This window comes from Puntigrus tetrazona, unplaced genomic scaffold, assembly GCF_018831695.1.
Source record: "Puntigrus tetrazona isolate hp1 unplaced genomic scaffold, ASM1883169v1 S000001111, whole genome shotgun sequence".
NCBI lineage: Eukaryota > Metazoa > Chordata > Actinopteri > Cypriniformes > Cyprinidae > Puntigrus > Puntigrus tetrazona.
The window spans coordinates 1099285-1120000 of record NW_025048699.1 but is presented as its reverse complement, the minus strand read 5'-3'; the positions used below and the strand labels follow the sequence as shown (position 1 = coordinate 1120000).

The following is a 20716-nucleotide window of genomic DNA, read 5'->3' as shown; positions in this document are numbered from 1 at the left end:
ACTTTCTTTAACAAGCTTTAATTTACCCTGAAAGCCAGACACTGCTGTGACAGATTACAGGGTCCCTGATTTCACCCTCGTTAGGAGTTTTAACGGCGATGACGAGGTAAAAGCTCAGCGTACACAATTATGTAAATTACCAGGAATAAAGTTAGTTAACGAGATGATGTCATCGATAACCCTGCCACCCCCAGCGTCCAATCACATTTTCCTATTTAGCATCACTCCACTTGAGACAAAGGTAGGAATTATCTTTAACCGATCAGCTCGTTAAGTGCTAATCACGCTAACAGTGCGAGTGTTCATCATCTGAGCTGAAAGTTTTGTCAAGCAGAATCAATCCAGTCTGATTCCCGATTATGAAAGTTGTTTATGCGAACCCTAAACATTTCAATCAGATTCACGGATTCTTTTACACGTTAATAACATATATTAAATACAGTTAATTATTCAATAAATAAGTCTACTGCGTCACTGTCAGCGGAGCAACCGTGAGAAAAACGGAGGTTTACCATGCCGACAGAAAAATCAATAATCAAATTATTTTTATAATTGCTAGGCCTACGTCTCGCAAACATTGAGCAATTGATCCAGATCTATAACATTTCATAGGACGCATGACGTAAATAAACATGCATCAACGCTTTTTAATCGGATTATGAAGCAAGCATTGATATTTATTACCGTAATTGTTAATGACATAATTAATAATATCAGGTCTACAGCAACACAATTTTTATTGGCATCAACTGAAGTGTTTCCATGAAGGTTTCTGAGCGATCGGTCTGATTACGTAAACGAGATTTCAACCGCATCTGAAAGCGTTTATCTGCAGGTGCTGGAAATAAAGAGCCACAGTTCCACAGAAACATCACGTATATCCTCTACAACATCAGGAAAACTCCACCACTCCCGTGGAGTCTCATTAGAAACACTTCCAGGATCCCAAGAGATGTTCGTTTTACGACAGTAAACAGAAAGCATCAGTACGAGGGATGAATAAACGCACCGTGATTTCCAATTCACTCGTAATGACTGAAATCTATGAACGCTTCTGCTCTGCTAAAATCTCTCCGCAACGAGATTCATAGCTGTGTTTAACTGAAGCGCCGCTGATGAGCGTCAAAGACGCTTCACCAATCCAGGGACGAACGCCGATTCGCTGAGAGGTTGATCGGAGGTGACGAAGCGAAAACTCACTGACATTTCCCTGAAAGGCCACGTGTGAAGATTTCTGGACGAGTCTGTTAACCGTGAACCAGACTAAAGACCGATAGACTGCAGTGACCGAACCCAACCGAACACGAGAGCGGAACAGAGACATACATACAAGAAATATACAGAAAAGATTGGTGTTCAACTATCAGATTTTCAAAAGCATGCTGAAATCCGGGCCGACGGCGTCACTGGGCTTTCTTTCTCTCTTGATCTAAAAGCGTCTGCTGAAAGCATGAATGTGAGCAGAATAAAGTAAAACCGTGGACTGAGAAGCGTCTGTCTGCTTTCTGAGCGACGTAACCCACAATTTCATCATCTTCCCTTTCCAGGACAATTATAATGTCATTAGCTTCAATTTCAGAGAGCGGAAGTGATAAACAAAGAGGCGAGGGCAGGAGCGCCTGACAGCCGGTCAAACGCCAACGAGTCGTGATTGTCTCCAGCGGAAGTCAGTCTGACAGCGTAATGGAGCCGGACACGTCCTCAGGATCACCGTCTGCAGCCTTTAAACAGTTCGAAAATAAAACTAGCTTGAGTTTCACTCACCCTCCAGGAGTCTTAGGTGTACATGGGCTTTCTTCTTTCAGAAGATTCCAACTGGAGTTATGTTAAAAATGGTTATCATTGCAGCGGGTGGGTGTTCTCATTTATGAATGCATGCCTTTTGTAGTGCTTTTTACGGAAAACATTCACATTTAAAACGTAACAAACACTTTTCTCTAACTACCCGTGTCTGGCGTACGCAGAAGGCGTTTACGCGGGTGATGTAAGACATCGGTGTTACGTGATTAGTGGCGATCACCGAGTACGAAACACCGGCCATTTTTCAATATAAGCCAAAAAGAGGGTGTTTCTTTGCTAAAGTAAGGAAACTTGGCTTCATATGCTGCTGTAGACAAACTCGCGAGATTAGCATTTCTCCTACGTCATCTGCCAGAACTGCTTCAGAGAAGGGAATATGATGAATATCTAGATATTTTTCATACAAAAATAAACAGATTCACTAAAGGAGGCCTTTGTTCATGCCCCGGAGCTGTTTGAGGCATGTTTTATTGTGGATGCGTGAGCTCTATTTTGACTCTTGTGGACTGTTAAAAAAAAACACCTATTCACTGCAATGATAACGCTTTCATTTTTTAAAATGAATTTATTTTTAAACATAACTCTTCTGAAAGACATATACGTGCCTCGAGGGTGAGCAAAACACAGGATAATTTTAATTTTTGTGTGAACTAACCATTAATATTTTAAAAAATTGACATTATTTACTCGCTTTCAAATTGTTTCAAAAAGGAGTGAAAATTAAAATAATGCAATAATACTTAAAAAAAATTATTAAAAAATAAATATTGAAGTATTAAAAATTATATGTTATAAATAAAAAAAAAACATTATTTAAAAAAATCTATTCCTTTAATTTTGCTATGGCTACATTTACATGCAGTCAAATCTGTTTGTAATCAGACTGATGGCTAATTTTGATTTAAACATGGTCTGACTGAGATTGATCTGAATAAAACTGGAGACCGGACTAAAATGAGTGGTTTATTCCTTTTCTAATATGATTCAGGGCACATGTAAATGCCTGCCTGGACAGAAAACTAAAACTAAAATAATGCAATGATGAGCCGTTCTTCCGTCTGAATAAAGTGTATGTCCTGGCTTTATAAAACACAACTTTCAAAGCAGTGGAGGAAAACGCAATTTGGATGTCGAAACCATCATCTGACGTCAGCGGTGTGAAGCACACACACCAGGATTCGTCTGCTGATCATCTCTTAAAAAAGAAAAAGAGGGTTATGAATTCGGAGTAACATGATGACGAGCGAAGCAACGCGAGTTTATCCTCTCCGTGTGACCTCGTGGCATTTGTGAAGCACAAAGATTTTTTCATTATCCTAAAAAAACAGAAGAGTAAATATGATGTTCGATGAGGAAAAACAATATTTAGAAAGATGACCACACACTCTCGGAAGTGCTGGAGGAGCTTTAGCGCGTTTATTAGATTGTGGGTGATAACGAGTATTTATGAGCGTCTGAACAACCCTGAGGGTCAGAAATACCTGCACTGACCAAAACTAACACAGAAAAACACCAGAAACAGCCCAAGAGACTGCATCTCTGATCTGAAGCACTAGATAGATAGATAGATAGATAGGTAGAAGTATGTATAGTTATTTTGTGATCTCATATCCACTTTGAGAATCGAAAATCAATTCCAGATTACAATCTTTAAGCTCAAGAATCAGATACTTGTTGAAAAAATTAAGCTTCAATTCAACTCATCAATTCTTGTACGCACATGTTTTCAGCTTCTGAAAACGAGCATAAAAAATTGATTTGTCTTTGAATCTTTCATTCAAGAGATTGATTCAAAAACACTGATTCGTGCAGTAATGAAGCAGGTTAATCTTGAACGAGAGCGAACTATTTAGCAGCCTGATTTTTATTCACAGCATTCAGCAACAATTCAATGTTTCACGAAAAAGAGACACAAAATAAATATATTTAAAGCTGCAGTCCGTAGGTTTTGTCTCTGGGTTCTCATGCGCGGATGAATCTCATGTTCTGAGGTGAATGTGTGTCTGTCAGTCACCGCACCTGTACTTATAATCACAGATTATAAACTACGTCTTGGAATATATGAACTAAATAAGAATATTTACTGGGTATTGTCATCTGAGCAAGTCTGCCATGGTTTATTCTGACTGAGGAAAAAAGCCCATGGTGATTAAATCTAACGGTTGATTAGCTCATATCACATCAAACAGATTATTATTATTATGCTATCTCAAATGATTAATGTTAACAACATCAGTACTGCGTGACTATGAGTATATTGTGTATTAGCAAGTCGATTTCAATTTATGTACAATCTTTAATTGTCACATCATTGGAATTTAATAGTAACAATTTATTTTAACCCATAAAAGCAAACTGTGCTGCCTTTAAACTGGTTTTCTTTAAAATACAAATCTTGGCTATCTTTAAGCACATTTAAGAGAATAAGAGCCGGAACTTAATCTGTGTTCAAAGACGTGACGTTATGACGCAGTGCCATGCTCAAATTTCCCGCGAAAGCATACCCATCCACTCAAATTAGAAAACATTATTACAAGCTAACTGCTAAAGTAAGACCGTAGTTTTGAACATTGGCTGGTCGAGGTTAGGGTAAATGATTCATTTTTAACAAAAAAAGTGAATATGTAATTGTTTTACTTTTTTTTAATCACACTCTAATTGAAGATATGAATCATTAAGAATCAAAATCAACAACCAGAATCAGAATAAATACGAACGATACCCAACCAAAGCACGATTAAAGCTGGAAAAGCAATTCTGTTGAAAAGTAGGGAAGATGAAGGTGGACTGCGTGACTCACGTATTCCTCATCAGAGCTTATGAGCTCATATTTGTGGGCCATGCGGCGGGGCAATGAACAGATACAACCATATTTTACTGAATTCTTCATAATCTGTCAGCGGGTGGAGATTTTTCTCACAGATGATGACTGCCTCACGGGCCGAGATCCATCAGAAAAAGAGCGCGCCGTGCAGGACGCGACTGCAATAAAACGCTTGTGGCTTTCGGCAAACAGCGGACGAGCGGAAACGTGAAGCAAACAAGCAGCAAAATGAAGAGCAGCCGGAACCTGAGAAACATTTAATGTGACCTTAAATGCTCAAAAAGACACGTCAGAATGATGCGCCCCAGACGGATCTCAGACCTGCAGACGACCGTTGATCTGCATAAACTCCTGCTGCTTCTGGAAGTTCTGCTCCATGGCTTTGGAGAGAAGGAAGCCCATCCTGCAGAGGGATATATAACACATGATCAGTGCTGGGAAGGGTACTCTGAACATGTAACAGGTTACAGATACGAGCAGGAACTGGACACTTGTTGTAAAATGAAAATTTCATTTCAACCTATCAATTCTCGTGTGTACATTTTCGGTTTATTGGTCTTTTTTAGGCTTGTATTTGTTTGATATTGACATTGGTGACAAGCATTATTCTATCACTAATTCTATGATATCAAAGATTTTGAAAAGAGCTATGTTCTGATATATCTTTATCGTGATATAAAATTAGTCACCTCATGATAGAAATGTTTTTGGTCATATTGCCCAGCTCTAGTGCTCAAAACCCATTACCGTCACTTTAATTTTAAAGTAAAGCCACCACAAATCCAGACTTTAGCACATCTATTTACTTTGAGATCATTCTGAGGTTAAATAAAGATTTGAACCATAACAAGAAAAGGTTTTGTAGTTATGATACCGTTTTTTAAACGACAGAAACATCTACCAATGCCTTGGAAAAATACAAATACATAAACCCAAATAGAAAATAAAACAATCACTGAATAAGCATGCATCCTATTCTGTGTTCTAAACGTTTCATATTTTAAAGCATAAGTAACAATTACATTTATCCTGTAATTAAATCATGTAATTAAGTCAGATTTAACTAGTAGTTAGTCTCCAACACTGAAACACAAAAGCCCACAACAGCATCACCTGGGGCTTTGCAAATATTATTTCTACAGGGGTCTTTCAGTAGAGTTCAAATGCATGAATTTCAATCTATTTCAATCTATCAGGGTATTTTTGTCAAGCCAAAAAAATATGATTTTTAGGTCTACATTATAACTATTATGAGCCTTTCTATCTTTATGATCAATGGGCAGTGACAGTTTACTTTTAGAGAACGATTAGAATGCTGTTCCTTTTTAACTCGAAAAGAAATCGAAGTGAAATCCAATCTAATGTGAAAATTACTTGGCAGGTAACGTGATCATATCGCAGAAATTATCGTCGAGCTTCACCCATAAACACTAAACTGTCCTTGGATTGCGTTCATTATCTGTTAAACTCCACGTGATTTATCTCGATGATAACAAACAGTTCGTGCAGTGAACGAGTTCATGAATCATCGCGATGACAGAGCAGAAATCAAGGTGATCTCAAAACACAGAAACATCGTGGTCTGGAGGCAAATAAGAACTGATCTCGAAGCTTAAAGCGACAATATCCGGCGTTTGGTGAGGATTTGATGTTCTGTGAGGAAAACGACGCGGTGTGTAAACAAGAAGTCCCTCACACAACTCTTCTTCTGTTCACGCGCACGAATAAACTTCACAGAAAACACAGTTAACGGCATAAATCACCGCTGAACGTCAATCATACCTTATAAATGTGATTCTGTAGTTTAATAAACGCCAAGGGCACGCGAGCTGCGCGTACAGTACGGGTCGCTGACGCAGAAACACTCTCGCCGCTGATTGGCTCTCGCGCTATCCCTCGGTTCTCATTGGCTATTGCGCGCAGACGTCAACAATCTGAAGCAAAATGAAATTTTTTAATTTGTAGTTAGGTCATTATATTCTTGTGAGGAATATTTCCGAAGTCTCCTTCATTAAACGTTTATTAATTGCACACACAGAAGTGTGGTCTAATAAATGAAACTCGCTTTGGACGAAAGTGCATTAAAATGTATGTAAATGTAAAAATTACGAAACATATTGCTGTATACAATAATAAAATAGTATCGCCGTCACGTGACAGCGCCTGTTCGCGCTGGTTGGCAAGAGCGGGAAAAAAAACTGAATTTAACGGTCATTCATGAGAAGAAGTGATTCACGGGGATTATAACATCAGCAAAACCGCCTCATCTCGTCTGATAGGTTTTTACTCGAAAGTTAACCTTTCGTATTGTTCAATAACTCTGCTGTTTATTAGGTTTTTGATTTATTAGGCTACATATTGAATTGCCATTTTGATCGCGGGGGAAATTTGTCTGAATGCAGCTATTTTCCAAACAACAATTTACGCAGTTATATATAATACATATATGTATCATTATATATACTATACTATATATCTTAGTGTTTTGTGATAAGACATTTCCCTCCGATTAAGCTGAAATGATATTAATTCATTCATATTCGAGCATTTAATATTATTAATACATAAAAACAAAGGGGATTTCAGTGCTTTGGTGAAATTTAACGTTAAGTTAATTCTTGCGTTGCTTCAGAAGACGCGAAAAACAAGCCCCACTTTTAAAGTGCGTTTATATTACGTCTATTTTAGACTCTTGTGAAGCATTTCTAAACTTTGACCATAGCGCCACCTGCTGACCACACCGGTGCTGTATCTGCTCCTCTTCATCCGTAACACACAGCAAAAACAAAACAGCACTATAAACAAATCGCACTGCATGTGTTTATTAGTTTCCGCCAATATTAGAAACAGTGCATCATAAGGAGAAAATAATAGCAATTTAAACCATGAAAAAAAGACGAGACAAACGAGAAAACCAAAGTCAACGGAGCTGAAAGAAACACAATCCCTTATTTGGAGTGGTATAAACTTCGCATAGATATATTCATATTTACATATTCATAATTACACGGGAGAAGAAACTAAATGTACAATGCTACAAAAAGTATTTACAAATCAATAAATACACACACGCACACACACACACACACACCAAATGAAAGGCAAAAGTACAAAGGACAATTCATATTGTACAAAAATTACAAAAAAGAACATACAAAACCAGAGCGTGTGAGTTATAATAAAATCTTTTCCTTTTTTTAATTAAATATTTTTTTGACAGTGAAAAAGACAAATGGCACCAGATATCTGGGGTGTTCGGATCTGATCTGAGAGATCTCGAGAAACGGTTGATTTTCCTGAACAGGCAGTGCTGACCTCACCGGACTGAGATGCTCCGGAAGAGCGCAGAGATCTTTGGCCCTTTTGGTTTTGTTGTCATAAAACACGAGACATGAACGCACGTACAGAGACGTTACAACAGGTAGCAAGCACATGCGCGCACACACACACACACACACACACACACACACACTCGTACAGTCACATATAAAGGATCTGGGTTGTGGAAATATGGCAGGTCAGCGTTGTGAAGCATGTGCATTCAGTCATGAACTACAGGTGAAACAGTACAAAAACTCACTACAATTCATGTTAATTTCTCTTTTCATGTGCAGTTTTACTTTTAAAGTAGATTTCCCTCTTCTCCACATCTCTTCCAGATGCCTCCGGACCGCTGACGGGGAGCGACAACACTCACAACGAACTAATACTTTTACTTCAAATGCTGCGGTCATATGAGAACGTGACGTGGGCCTCGAGGAGTAACTTCTCGTGAACGATTAGCGACGCAGCGACTGCTAGCAGTCACCGGTGATCTCTGAAGTCGAGCGACTGCACTGTTAGAACCATCTCAGAAGCCTCTACTCACACACCGCTCGTCTTTATACACACACACACACACCACCTCCTCCGTCCGTAGCGGAGTCACTCGGTGTCTCTGAATGTGTGAGAAACAAAACAGAAGAAGAGAGAAAGGTTTCTTCGGCCTGAGCACCACCGGCGGAGTACAGAGCAAAAACACAGCTGAACGTGTCATGTGACCGGCGGATGACCACAGCGGTGGTCAGTGGCATCCTGGTAGTCGATCAGTCCTCCGATCCGCGGCTGGAGACGGGTTTGGAGATCGGGGAATGACTGTAAACAGATTCAGAAGATTCCTTTGGCGATCTTCAGACCTTTCTGCTTCATCCGGGGCAGCGTGGAGCTGGCCACGTGTTTGGTCCGGCCCGCTCTCGGGAAACCTCTCTTCTTCAAGACAAAGTCATAGTTGGCCGTGGAGTTCATGGCATAAAAAACATTGGCGTTGTCGGGAATCTTCAGCTCTGTCGTGGAAATGAAATTTTAAATCGGGTCAGTTTTAGGGTCCCAAGAAAAGAAAGAAAGAATCAGAATTTACTGTATGATGGGGAAAACAATTTTGGATGAATATCAAAAGTAGGTCAGTGCACTTAAATCATTTTGTGCTGTGGACTAGTATAAATATATATATAATATAAATATGAATTCTGTGTGAATTAATTTACTACACACACTCACACACACTGAAGTGTGTGACGCTCGTGATTTCAGCGCCTGACGTAAATGAGGACATAAATGTAATTATTTTCAATTAATATTATTATTATGATAAATAAACATAATCCCCAGAACTGCCTTGAGAGTCACTTCGTGAGCATTTTACTTGAGAAAACTAGCATCATATCATACACACAGAAATATAGATTATTACGGCAACCTGTCAAAATAAAAGTTTGGTTGACCTCGAAAATATTGGGCAAGAAATATATTAATATTATTCACTAGAATGTACACACTACCGCTACTAAAATTATTAAAAATAAAATACAACATATTTCCATGTTCTAATTCATTTAAATAGTAAACACATATATATATATATATATATATATATATATATATATATATATATATATATATATATATAAATAAAATCAGTGTTTTATGCCTTCATTTGATAAAGATAAAAATGTAAATACACAATGGAATTTCTGATGAAAAAAATCATTTCATAAGGCTATTATTGTAAGAATAAATTACAATAATTAGACAAATGCTAAAACAAAAAAAAAAAGGTATTTGGGAAAATTTGTATTTCATAGGACCACTTCCAACGCAACATTGACCAAACTGAGCTCAACAAGAGGAGACAGATATCAGCAAGTACGTTTGGGTTATTTTTCATCTGTTGTATATTATATTCTCATGTACTAACCCTTTTCCTCGCTTATTTTCTGAACCAGCTCGTAATCCTCGGCTCTCTCGCGGTCCAGGTTGTGTTTGACCATGGCTTTCCTCACTACTGCAGGAGTCTTGTCCTGACTGGTGACCTGAAACAGAAACACACTCATCCAGCTTCCGTCTGAACTAGAGCTTTTTCACCGCTGGTAATGAAACTAGTCCTGAAGCTAAAGCACTGCTCTAGATCGGTCCTGCTACTGGACATCGCCTCACCAGGATGCTCTTGTACATGTTCCCGTTGTCCACGTCCAGGCTGACCCTGATGATGCAGCAGTCGTCCACCTGCTGGTTATAGAGCGGCAGAGAGAGAGACGAGTAGCTGGACACGCCGGACACAGAGCGCTTGTGTGAGCGGGACGCAGTGACCGGTGTGGACGACACCGAAGAAGAGGAGGCACTGCTGGAGCCAGAACCTGAGCCGAGACCCGACGCGTCCAGAGACGAGAGAGACGTGGACTCCCAGAACTATAGGACACACACACACACACACACACACGAGTGAGGCTTCTCCAGCCGTGAGAGAAAAGCTGATGATTCCAGAGAAGATCAAACACAGTCTCAGTGAAAGCAAACCATCACATGCTGACTCACACACACACACACACACACAGCTGGAGTCCCGACTGTCACTACAATGCTTGCATTGGCAAAACTCAAATCTGTTCAGGAGTTAGTTAGTTAGTTAGTTAGCAGTGTGTTCTGTTGATCAACACAACGCTGAATCACACACAACCGATTTTTTTGTGATGAATCAGTCAAAAAGTTTCACAAATTAAAATTAAAATAAAATAAAAAAATAATAATAAAATATGCCAATTACAGTCATTTTGGCCAATAGCCATAATTTAGGAGTTTGTTTGTTGAATCGGGATCCCTGGCACACTCAAGAAAGACGGCTAGAGTGATCTGCAACCAGCTAACTATGACTAACACACACAAACACAAAAGACACACGGCAGAAACGCCAGTGATGATGAGCTCGGCCAGAATGGAAGAGAGAAATGAGTGTTTTCCAGACATGGACGGGAGGAGAGAGAGATGGAGTACCGTGGGTATCAGGTCTGCCGTAGGGCCGCACTTCCCTAAGGTAGAATTGGAATGTTTTACGAAGGGCGTGGAGGTCTACAGGAAGGAAGTAGAGCTTCAGTCACTGACAGACACAGCAGAGACCAGAACAGACCCGAGGGCGCTTTCAGACCTGCCTTCTTCACCTGCTGGATTTTCTCCTGGGTTTGGTTTGCTTTTACAAAGGTTACTAATATTATGCTTTCTTGTATTTCAGCTGCTTTGGATTCCGACCGCAACATGTGCTCAGCCGCGGAAACAACACTGCTGCTTTTTACATAACACAGGTATGAATTATGATAAGTGTTCGGTGCGTCGGTTTTCTCACAGCAACAAACCTCGGGCTGAGGCTATATTTACACCGACACATAAAATCTGATTTTTTGACACAACACACACAAATCTATCTGATTTTTTGCATCTGATCTGTGCCGCTTCCAAATGTGGATTTTGATATATATATATATATATATATATATATATATATATATATATATATCTGGACATCCGACTTTTGTCTAAACACATATCAGATTCCCCTCAGAAACAGATTCCTAAAAACATTGAATGTGCTTGTACTCTATTGAGGTGGGAACTTTATGTGTAGAAATTTCACAGTATTCAGAAATTTAATTTTATAAATATTATAGCTTCTCTGATAAGACCGGTTATATATTTCTAAGCAACAAGGTGCAACATTCAACATTCTCTAACATCCTCTAAGCTACATTAACCAGCTGTAGATAAGAAATTAAAATGGCAAATACAAAATATCAATGACAGCTGGCAAATAATAATGTTCACTAGACTTCTATAATTATATAAATAATTATAATAGCACAGCCATTCAGAACCTGCGGGCCTAAAGACATCATTGATGGATGGGAATTAAAGTCAAATTATTTTAAAATATATATTTTTTAAATTTTCGACCATAAAAATATATTAAAAATTAATTTCTGATTAGTAATATGCATTACTAAGAACTTGAAAAGGTGATTTTTTAAGTATTTAATTCCCCCTTAGATACCACAAATACTGTTGTGTCCTAAAAAACACATCAATGGAAGGCTTATGGAAATGCAGCCTGAGCTCCTCATTCAGATCGGTTTTAGTGCAAATTTAACTAAGGCTGTGTTCATGAACACCTAAACAAACCAAACCAAGGGAAAAATAGACTAGACTCCAAAACAAACACTGTCCAGGTGTGAAAGCGCCCATCGATATCTTCAGCACTGGTTACACCCGGCATTAACATACATCTAACATACTTCCCCTGTGACCACTTGACATCTCGTTTCCAAAAAAACCCCTCAAAGTTTAAAACCCTTCTGTCAGGGGAACGCATGTCGCTGTCGTCTTCGGCGTGTTTGTGAGCAGTGAGCAGCTGAAGGAAATAAGCCCAGTCGTCTGCTGAGGGGATAAACGAGAGCGTCAGTCCTCACCTTCCTCTCCAGAGCGTCGGGGGAATCAGAGATGAAGCTGATGTTGACTTCCTCCACGTCGGAGCTGCTGGAGCCGGCCGAGGTCACGCTGAGAGAGTCTCCTCCGTCACCGGCCGAGCCGCTCAAACCCGGCGGGAAGCGCAGCTGATCGAAGGACTTGGAGTGAGAGCTTCCAGAACCACTGCATCCGGCTTCACCCGAACCCACCGGCTGCCGGCTGACACACACACAGTCCTCCGTTCAGAACAGAACTCCAGATTAACAAACTCTCTGTGGCGAAATACTGGAAGCGACGCGTTGCATGAAACACATTATTAGAGTTTATCAAGGATGCACGAGGCATTAAACCCATTTAAAAATCGCAACAAAGCATATTTCTCTCATTTCTCACTGAGCTTGTTCCAATGCATTCTGGGATTGCCTTCCTCTAATGGAAGAGACTTGACGGCAGAATTCGGAATGAAAATAGTGTGAATGTGAAGCACTCACTCGCTCCATCTCTTCATGATTCCTGAGCTCTTCTTTGCTCTCAGCGTGTTGGAGGCCGATTCAGAGAGCGGCTCGATCTCACACGACTGACTGTAGCTGCACAAACACAGAGGAGGTTTCAGGAGTGTGTGTGTGTGTGTGTGTTTATTTCTGCACATCGAAAGAGAAGCTGATGTTTCACCTCTCAGCTTCCGAGAGCTTCTCCACGCTGGAGAGCCACGCGCCGAACCCCGCCACACGATGGAAATTATAATTATTACACGCCAGCTGTAGCAACTTGATCTGAGCGATGACCTCGAACTCCTACAGAGAGAGACAGAGGTCATTAACACCAGATCAGAGTGTCTGAATCATCGTCAGGAACATTCCTTCTGTTGAGACGTACCTTCCTTCTCTTCTCGGTTGATCAGGCCTCCCTGAGATGCAGAGAAAGAACCAGTTATTACTCATATCTGCATTCAGGAGTAACTGCTAGCATCTCATTAACAGAACACACCGATCAAAGAATACGACAGAATAAACACCACATATTTATTTGTTTTTTTGTGCAAAATCCTTTATTTAAGGTGTCATCGGATTTTTAGGGTCTTAATGAAAAGTATACAATATAGTTTGGTTAAAATTTCTCAATAGTAGTGTAAAACGACACCCTTTTCACCTTATCAAAAACAGCTCTGTCCACAGTGAACCGTTTCGGGGCATGTCCCTTTAAATGCTAATGAGCTCTGCTGACTCCACCCCTTTCTTCCATGGAGTAACAAGCTGTTCTTTGATAGACTCTTTATTAGCCACAGAACTTTCTAAATGCACTGAAACACTTCTTCTGAAGGTAAAGCCAAAACTTTGTGCAAACTTGATGCATTTAGGATAGTTTGAGGACATGAAACAAATAATCCACTGCGTCTTCAGCGTCTCGAATGCCAGGAGTAATATAATCGTGGGCGGGGCCTGTGCAGAACTACATCAGTGGGAATCAGAGATCAGCTTGTTCTGAAACACTGATTATATTTTATGGGGATTTCAAAAATCCCCACTGGGTGCATTTTTATCATTATACTACACACACATTTATAAACACAATGGATGGAAAACAGGAAATGTGATGAGCGTGTCCGTTAAGAGAGACACTCACGTCCAGATAGTCTTTCATGGCCGTGTCCATCATGACCAGATCCGTCAGGAACGTTCCCAGGTAAGGAATCGTCCCCTGCATCACAGTCTGAAACAAAAACCATCCTTCAGTCAGTTCAGATGACGCAATCAATATATCAACACATATCTATAGACAGACGTGAATCTCTGCTGCAGTGTTTAAAGATACAGTGTTCTCGTGAAGCTCGGTGAATGTATACTGCATGATCTGAGAGCGTCTGAAGATCTCACCAGATCTCTCTGAGGCTGCTGTCTCTTCTGCGCTCGCTTAGGGTTGATCTCCAGAGTGGCAAATTTGGACGTTCCCTCCTGCCAAAGAAGAACAAACAGTGAATAACGACCTCCTGCTCTCCGTTTTTAATACAGTCTTTTTACACCTTTCTCTTCGGCATATTCTAGTTTTCCTCCTATTAACCATGCATAAATGTAACACTGTTTTACTCCAACAGGGTATTACTCAGGACTCAGTACTTGGGCCATTATTATTTATTAATTACATTACTCTCCTCTGTCAAATTATTCAGCTCCAAGGTTTTAATACCATTGCCACGCTGACAGTCTCTATCTTCATGCATTAACGAGTTAAAGACCTGGCTAAGCTCCAGTTTGAATCAAGTTTGAATTTGACTAAAACAGAAACCTTACTTGGTAAAACAAAAATATAACCACTTCCCCCCGTGTTGACCTTAAAGCCACGTCAATTATTTATTATGTGTCAAAAACAGTTTCAACTTTGCCGTACTGCCAAACTCTGATCCTCAGTCAGTACAAAATAATAAATTATTAGTATATGCATTCATTATCATTTATGGGAGGCCAATCTTTCTCTGTCTCTTAGGACAATAACACACTGCATTAATTTATGTCTAAACTCATCTGTTCTCATCTGTTCAAAGTTAAAGTACTACCTGTTATGATTCTGTTTGAATTTGATTGTTTGCCCAACTATTGTGATACGATATCTGCGATCACGTCTTTTGTCTATACCTGATTATGTACGAAATGATTGCTTACTTGCTATTGTCACTGTGAGTATAATTGAAACATTATTATTAGTAGTATTACACACACACACACACATGCCTTTATCAGCAGCTCTCGGCTCAGCGAGTGGTTGTTCTCATCAGAGAATATCTCTGACAGCTCCTGGAAGATGCGAATGTTTTCTCGTGACACTTCGTCCCACGTTCTCTTGAGTCGATGAACCGGGTTACACTGCAGCGCCGAGAGAATCGCACGCAGAGACGAGAAGTTCTTCAAGATCCGACACTCCTGAGCAAAGAAACCGGGCTTAAACTCAACAGTAAACGAGTGATCTGTGTGTGTGTGTGTGTGTGTGTGTGAGTGAGATCAGACTGACTCTGGCCACTTGGATCCAGTGCTCAAGGATCCGGGCTCTCTGGCCGGGTTTGAGTGTCCGGTCGCTCAGACAGGTGGAAATGACGCAGTTGGTGACACGGTTGAACTGGCTGACCGTGGCTCTGATGGTCGGCGCCAGATGTTCCTTCCCTTTCTTATCTCTCTGAGACCAGATGCTTCCCAAACAGTGATACGGCACGACCCGCTTGAACAGCTCCTGAAACACAGAATGAGCATGAGACACACTCTACACACATGAGGATCAAGCACGCCTCTGTGTGTGTGTGTGTGTGTGTGTGTTTCTCACTGCGTCCATCAGCGTGAACTGCTCCGCCACCACAGTGGGGTCAAAGCTCAGGAAATCAGGTCGTTCTTCATCAAATCCGTTCTCCTCCAGCAGAGCGAACGCACAGCAGCCCTGATCCAGAACTGCAGACAGAAACACACGTTACCTACCGTTTTTTAAGTGACTGTAAAAGAACAGTCAGGTTGCTTCCGGAAGGAGCAATCGTCATCGGGCCGAGCTGAATGAAGCGGGCGAACCGTCCGGGTCGGACTCCTGCTGGAGTCTGCGGTGGAACTGGCTCAGCAGGTTGCAGGCCCGGCGCTCCAGGTCTGACCCGGGGAAGTTGAGCTGAAGATAATGGATCAGGCGTCTCAGACAGCTGTAGTCCGGAGGCTTCCAGAAGTCCTCAGAGTACTGATCCAACCAGGCACCCAGGATAGAGGAGACGGTGCTGCCCACGAGAAAACACAGACAGCTAGTTAAACACTTCCACCCCAGTCCAAAAAAAAAAAAAACCCAAACCGCTTTAGTCGCAAACAGGGCTGGGAATCGAAAATCAATTCCAGAATGGAAAACATTTCCCCTCACCGGCGTTTCTGCTGATTTTCGCAAAAATCTTGTGGATATTTTGTATGAATATCTGAGAAAATGCAACCCTCAAGTTACTCAGAGATCACTAATTTCTGCATCTTCCTTGTTTTTGATCAGCACTTTCTAGACGTGTGATAGTGTCCCCAAGCAGGGCGTAGTTTTTTAAAAGGGAAGGGACAGATTTTAGGTGTTTGTTCATGTTCATATACTAAAACAAATCTGCTATATTGAAAAATAATAATTCCACTCCAGAGGCAATCGGCATGACGCAGCAAAAGACAGTAGAACCAGTTATATCTCGTTTAACAGACGCTTTCCTCCAAAGCAACAAGAAGGAGAGCATTTGTGACCCTGGACCACATCATTTTTATTTATATTTTTATTTATAAAATGACCCCAAGCATAAAACAGAGAGAACACGGAAACACTGAAAATAAGGAAAGAGTTAGGAGCTTCAGATAACGGAATCAGATACGTGTCGTAAGATTTCGATCAATTCCTGCTCATCTTTTATTTTTAGTTGGAGAAAATGAGCTGTTAAAAAAATGTATTTGTCTTTGAATAATTCGTTCAAGAGAGTCATTCAAAAACACTGATTCATCCAGTAATGAAGCAAGTAAATCTTGAGTGAGTCATTGAATCGTTCCATTCATAAATTCAGATTTTGTTCAGTTGTCTAATATTTTTCTAGAGAAATGTGGGAGAAGTATAACCTCCTGTATCCAGAATAGTTTGACTCTATTTTGACACAAACAGCTCTTAATGGAGTTCAGCTCTTATGGAGCTGGCTGAGTTCTATTCATGGTATTTAGAAGCAATTAAATGTTTAGCAAAAAGAGACAGAACTGGAATCAGAATTGATTAAATTCAGCCGGTTCTCAATCCTAATGGTGAAGCACGTACTTCCTGAGCTCTGTCCGGTCATCAGCGGTCATTCTGCGAGCCTCTGCGCCCGGCTGCAGTTTGGCGTATCTGTGAAAACACACACGAACGATTCTGTAAACACTGAGGAAGCAATCCTGAAGTGTGTGTGAGAATATCTGAGTGTGTGTGTGTGTGTCTGTGTGAATGAGGGAGTGTATGTCAGTGTGTGTGTGTTTGTGTGAGAGAGTGTATGTCAGTGTGTGTGTGTGTGTGTGTGTGTGTGTGCGCGTGTGTGTGTGCGTACATGTCAGTGTGTGTGTGTGTGTGTGTGTATGAGTGTGTGTGTGTGAGTCACCTGTTGAGCAGCAGGTCCAGCACTTGTTTGGTGGTAGCGAAGGTCCTGTAGGTGCAGAGGAAGATGGTGACGTAGGTGGAGTCGTTTCCTCTGAAGGCGGTGACCATGTACTCCACCAGACGCTCCAGTGTTCCTGCTTTAATGGTGCGCAGCTTACACGTCTCATAGAGACTGAGGCCCGAGTCCGAGTCCACTCCCAGCCAGCGCTGACTCTTACTGGACGACTGGTACATCTGGACCTTCCTCAGCGTGATGCTGAACACGGCGCCGTCCTCCACCTCCTCGCCGATCTCCTGACTCGCATTCTGCACACACACACACACACACACACACACACACACGCACAGACCAACGTCAGTGGGTTTTAATTTTATTCCACTAGACCTCAGACAGACCGGTTGATGATTCACTTGTTGATGAATTCTTGATGTTCTCTCAGAGATACAAAAGTAACACTGATATAAACAGGCATCTAAAACAATTAAGGGTTTTTCTCCAATCTAGAATCAGTGAAATCACATGTGAAATCAGACGCAGATTCAGGTGCAGAATATGAAGCGGAATCAGATGCTGTTAGATCCATAAACCTGAGACGACTTACTTTACAAGAACTGAACCTAGTAGAGTCAGAAACACACTAAGGATAGATAGATAGATAGATAGATAGATAGATAGATAGATAGATAGATAGATAGATAGATAGATAGATAGATAGATAGATAGATAGATAGATAGATAGATAGATAGATAGATAGAGAGAGAGAGAGAGAGAGAGAGAGAGAGAGAGAGAGAGAGAGAGAGAGACAGAGTGAGAGAGAGAGAGAGAGAGAGAGAGAGAGAGACAGAGAGAGAGAGAGAGAGAGAGAGAGAGAGAGAGAGAGAGAGAGAGAGAGAGAGAGAGAGAGAGAGAGAGAGAGAGAGAGAGAGAGAGAGAGAGAGAGAGAGAGAGAGGCGTGAGGTGTGTCCTGTTTCAGGAAGCTTCAGTGATTCACAGATCAATAACTGAAACACAAAGACTCACAGAAAACAAGTTACACAATCACCATCTCTCTGTTTTCATCTCTAAAAACCACTGCAGATCTCCACAACTAACCAGTTCATCACCAGCTAGTCAACTAACCCGCCGAGGAAGCATCAGACCCAAACATCTTCACCAGACTGCCGTCTCTGATCCCAAACTCATATTCCTTCTCTGACCCCTTTAAACGTGATCTAGAAACGCTTCTTCAGGGAACAAACAGGATTCAGGTTTCCTCACAAACCTGCAACAAGACAAATAAAGCTTGAACGTTACCCAGAGTGCTTTGCACGGAGCAATGCATCTGCAGCGTCACTGTTTAGAGACAGATTTCAGATCATCAGACCAGAAGCGATCTGAACCGTTTCACGATTACAGCAGCGTTCACGCCACGGTTAGAATCATCAGCTGGACTGGTCAAGATCTCGTTAGCTCGTTAACCCCTTCTGACCCGTTTCTAACTCACTGTACGAAAACAACAGAGAAAAAGACTCTGAGAATCACGTTTATCACCAACAGAACCAGAAAACAACACTGCAATGCATGCTGGGAAATACTGATACAGGCATCAGAAAGTTAAGCGACGTTTCCATCAAATATCTCCTTCAGTAAAATCACAAAAATGAACTTGTGCCTCAATATTTATTTTTACACCCATGCCTGTAATATAATATAATAATGTATATATAATCTGAAAGAATGCTGAATAAAACATTTATATATCTGTCCAATGCATTATTGTAACCATTCTTATCATAGCTTCACCTTAATGTTATAATATATCAGAAAAACCTGAATACTGAATGAATCATTTGTTGCAGCTCATGAACTTCGAGGAGTTAAAATGTGTAACTATGAAAATGTAATTATACTATAATTTATTTCAGCACACAAGCAATAACAAAGCGCGCATTATATTTACTTTAATTATATTCTGTAATACACATTATTATTATTACGACTGAAGATGAGAGAGGAGCAATATCTGTCCCGATCGTTCTGTCTACCTCCAGGTAAGGAGTGTCCGGATCCAGATGTGTGAATCGGTTCAGCACCGCAGGACTCGGTTCGTCGCTGATCTCGAGTCTCACGGAGTCCCGGATGCTGCGGATCCGCCAAACGCTGGCATCAAACATAACGGAACCGAAACCGAGCTCACATACCGCCACAAACACCATCGGTACCGAGAAATCCGCGCGAAGCAGCGCCGAGTGACCGCCTCTGACCGAGAGGAGCGGTGTGTGTGTGTGTGTGTGTGTGTGTGTTCGGGCTCCGCCTCTTTCTCCGCTCGGGATCATGATGTCATGATGCCTCAGCGCTAACGTTTTACTATTATAATAAATAAATGATGACAAATAACACGCAAGTAACCCTAATCCTCCTGACCGAGAAGTAAGTACATGTAGTTCATTAAAATTAATCAATACATGTACAAGAACACAATAGAATAACAGAGAAATAAACACAAACTGTGCGTCTTCAGTCAAAGTGTATCCAAAAAGAGACGCCGCAGTTCCAGATGATTTTCTCTGGGATAATAAGATCTTTATTTAATAATAATATTAATAATAATAATAATAATAATAATAATAATAATAATAATAATAATAATGCATTATTTGTTGGAATCTGTGTGATTGTACTGTTTGAATTATTATTTTATTACATAAATGCCCTTAAAAATAAGAGAGAGAGCTGGTGATGAGCCATGGACCGCCGCCTGCTGGAGAAACACACACACACACACACACACACACACACACACACACTCGCTCATCTGAGGAAAAACACACTACAGAAACACACTCCTTCTGCTCTATAACCTCAGGAAACCTTCACAAACTATCTTAATGTACAAAATATTCACCAAATATTTGATGTACAAACACTTATGTCACACATCTGGAGTGAATTAAAGGAGCGAAAGGAGTCCAGATACGATGACCCTGCCAGTAACAACACACACGCACGCACACGCACACGCACACACACACACACACACACACACACACACACACACACTTCTCAGGACACAAACCGTGATGAGCATCTGATGTTATTCAGGTGTTTGATGAGTGAGATCTTCTGGAGCCAAACAAACTGAAAGGAGAGGAATGAGATGAACGTGACAGGAAGTGAAGATGTTTTACCTCAAAACACAGACAGACACTATCAACTCACAGGACACAGATGTGACACGACCTTTGAC

General features: G+C 40.8%; 2 protein-coding genes across 2 annotated transcripts in view; both read right to left on the bottom strand.

The window, feature by feature from the left end:
* The window catches only part of plgrkt (plasminogen receptor, C-terminal lysine transmembrane protein), a 10127-nt gene extending 3619 nt beyond the window's left edge, over positions 1-6508 (bottom strand). The window contains exons 1-2 of the mRNA XM_043234287.1: positions 6407-6508; positions 4946-5027 (exon numbers count right to left, since the gene is read on the bottom strand). Coding sequence (XP_043090222.1) covers positions 4946-5026 — 81 coding nt within the window. The 5' untranslated portion in view covers position 5027; positions 6407-6508. The remainder of the gene's footprint in view (positions 1-4945; positions 5028-6406) is intronic.
* Positions 6509-7422: 914 nt separating this feature from the next.
* Positions 7423-19761, bottom strand: LOC122341023 (ral guanine nucleotide dissociation stimulator-like). Its single transcript, XM_043234314.1, is given in 18 exon segments — positions 7423-8946; positions 9858-9972; positions 10097-10348; positions 10931-11005; positions 12394-12610; positions 12883-12978; positions 13064-13185; positions 13268-13283; positions 13285-13298; positions 14015-14101; positions 14266-14343; positions 15118-15306; positions 15395-15610; positions 15701-15822; positions 15937-16130; positions 17174-17242; positions 17490-17794; positions 19515-19761. Coding segments are annotated over 18 exon segments (2514 nt in total). The 5' UTR covers positions 19686-19761; the 3' UTR covers positions 7423-8770.
* Positions 19762-20716: the final 955 nt, after the last annotated feature.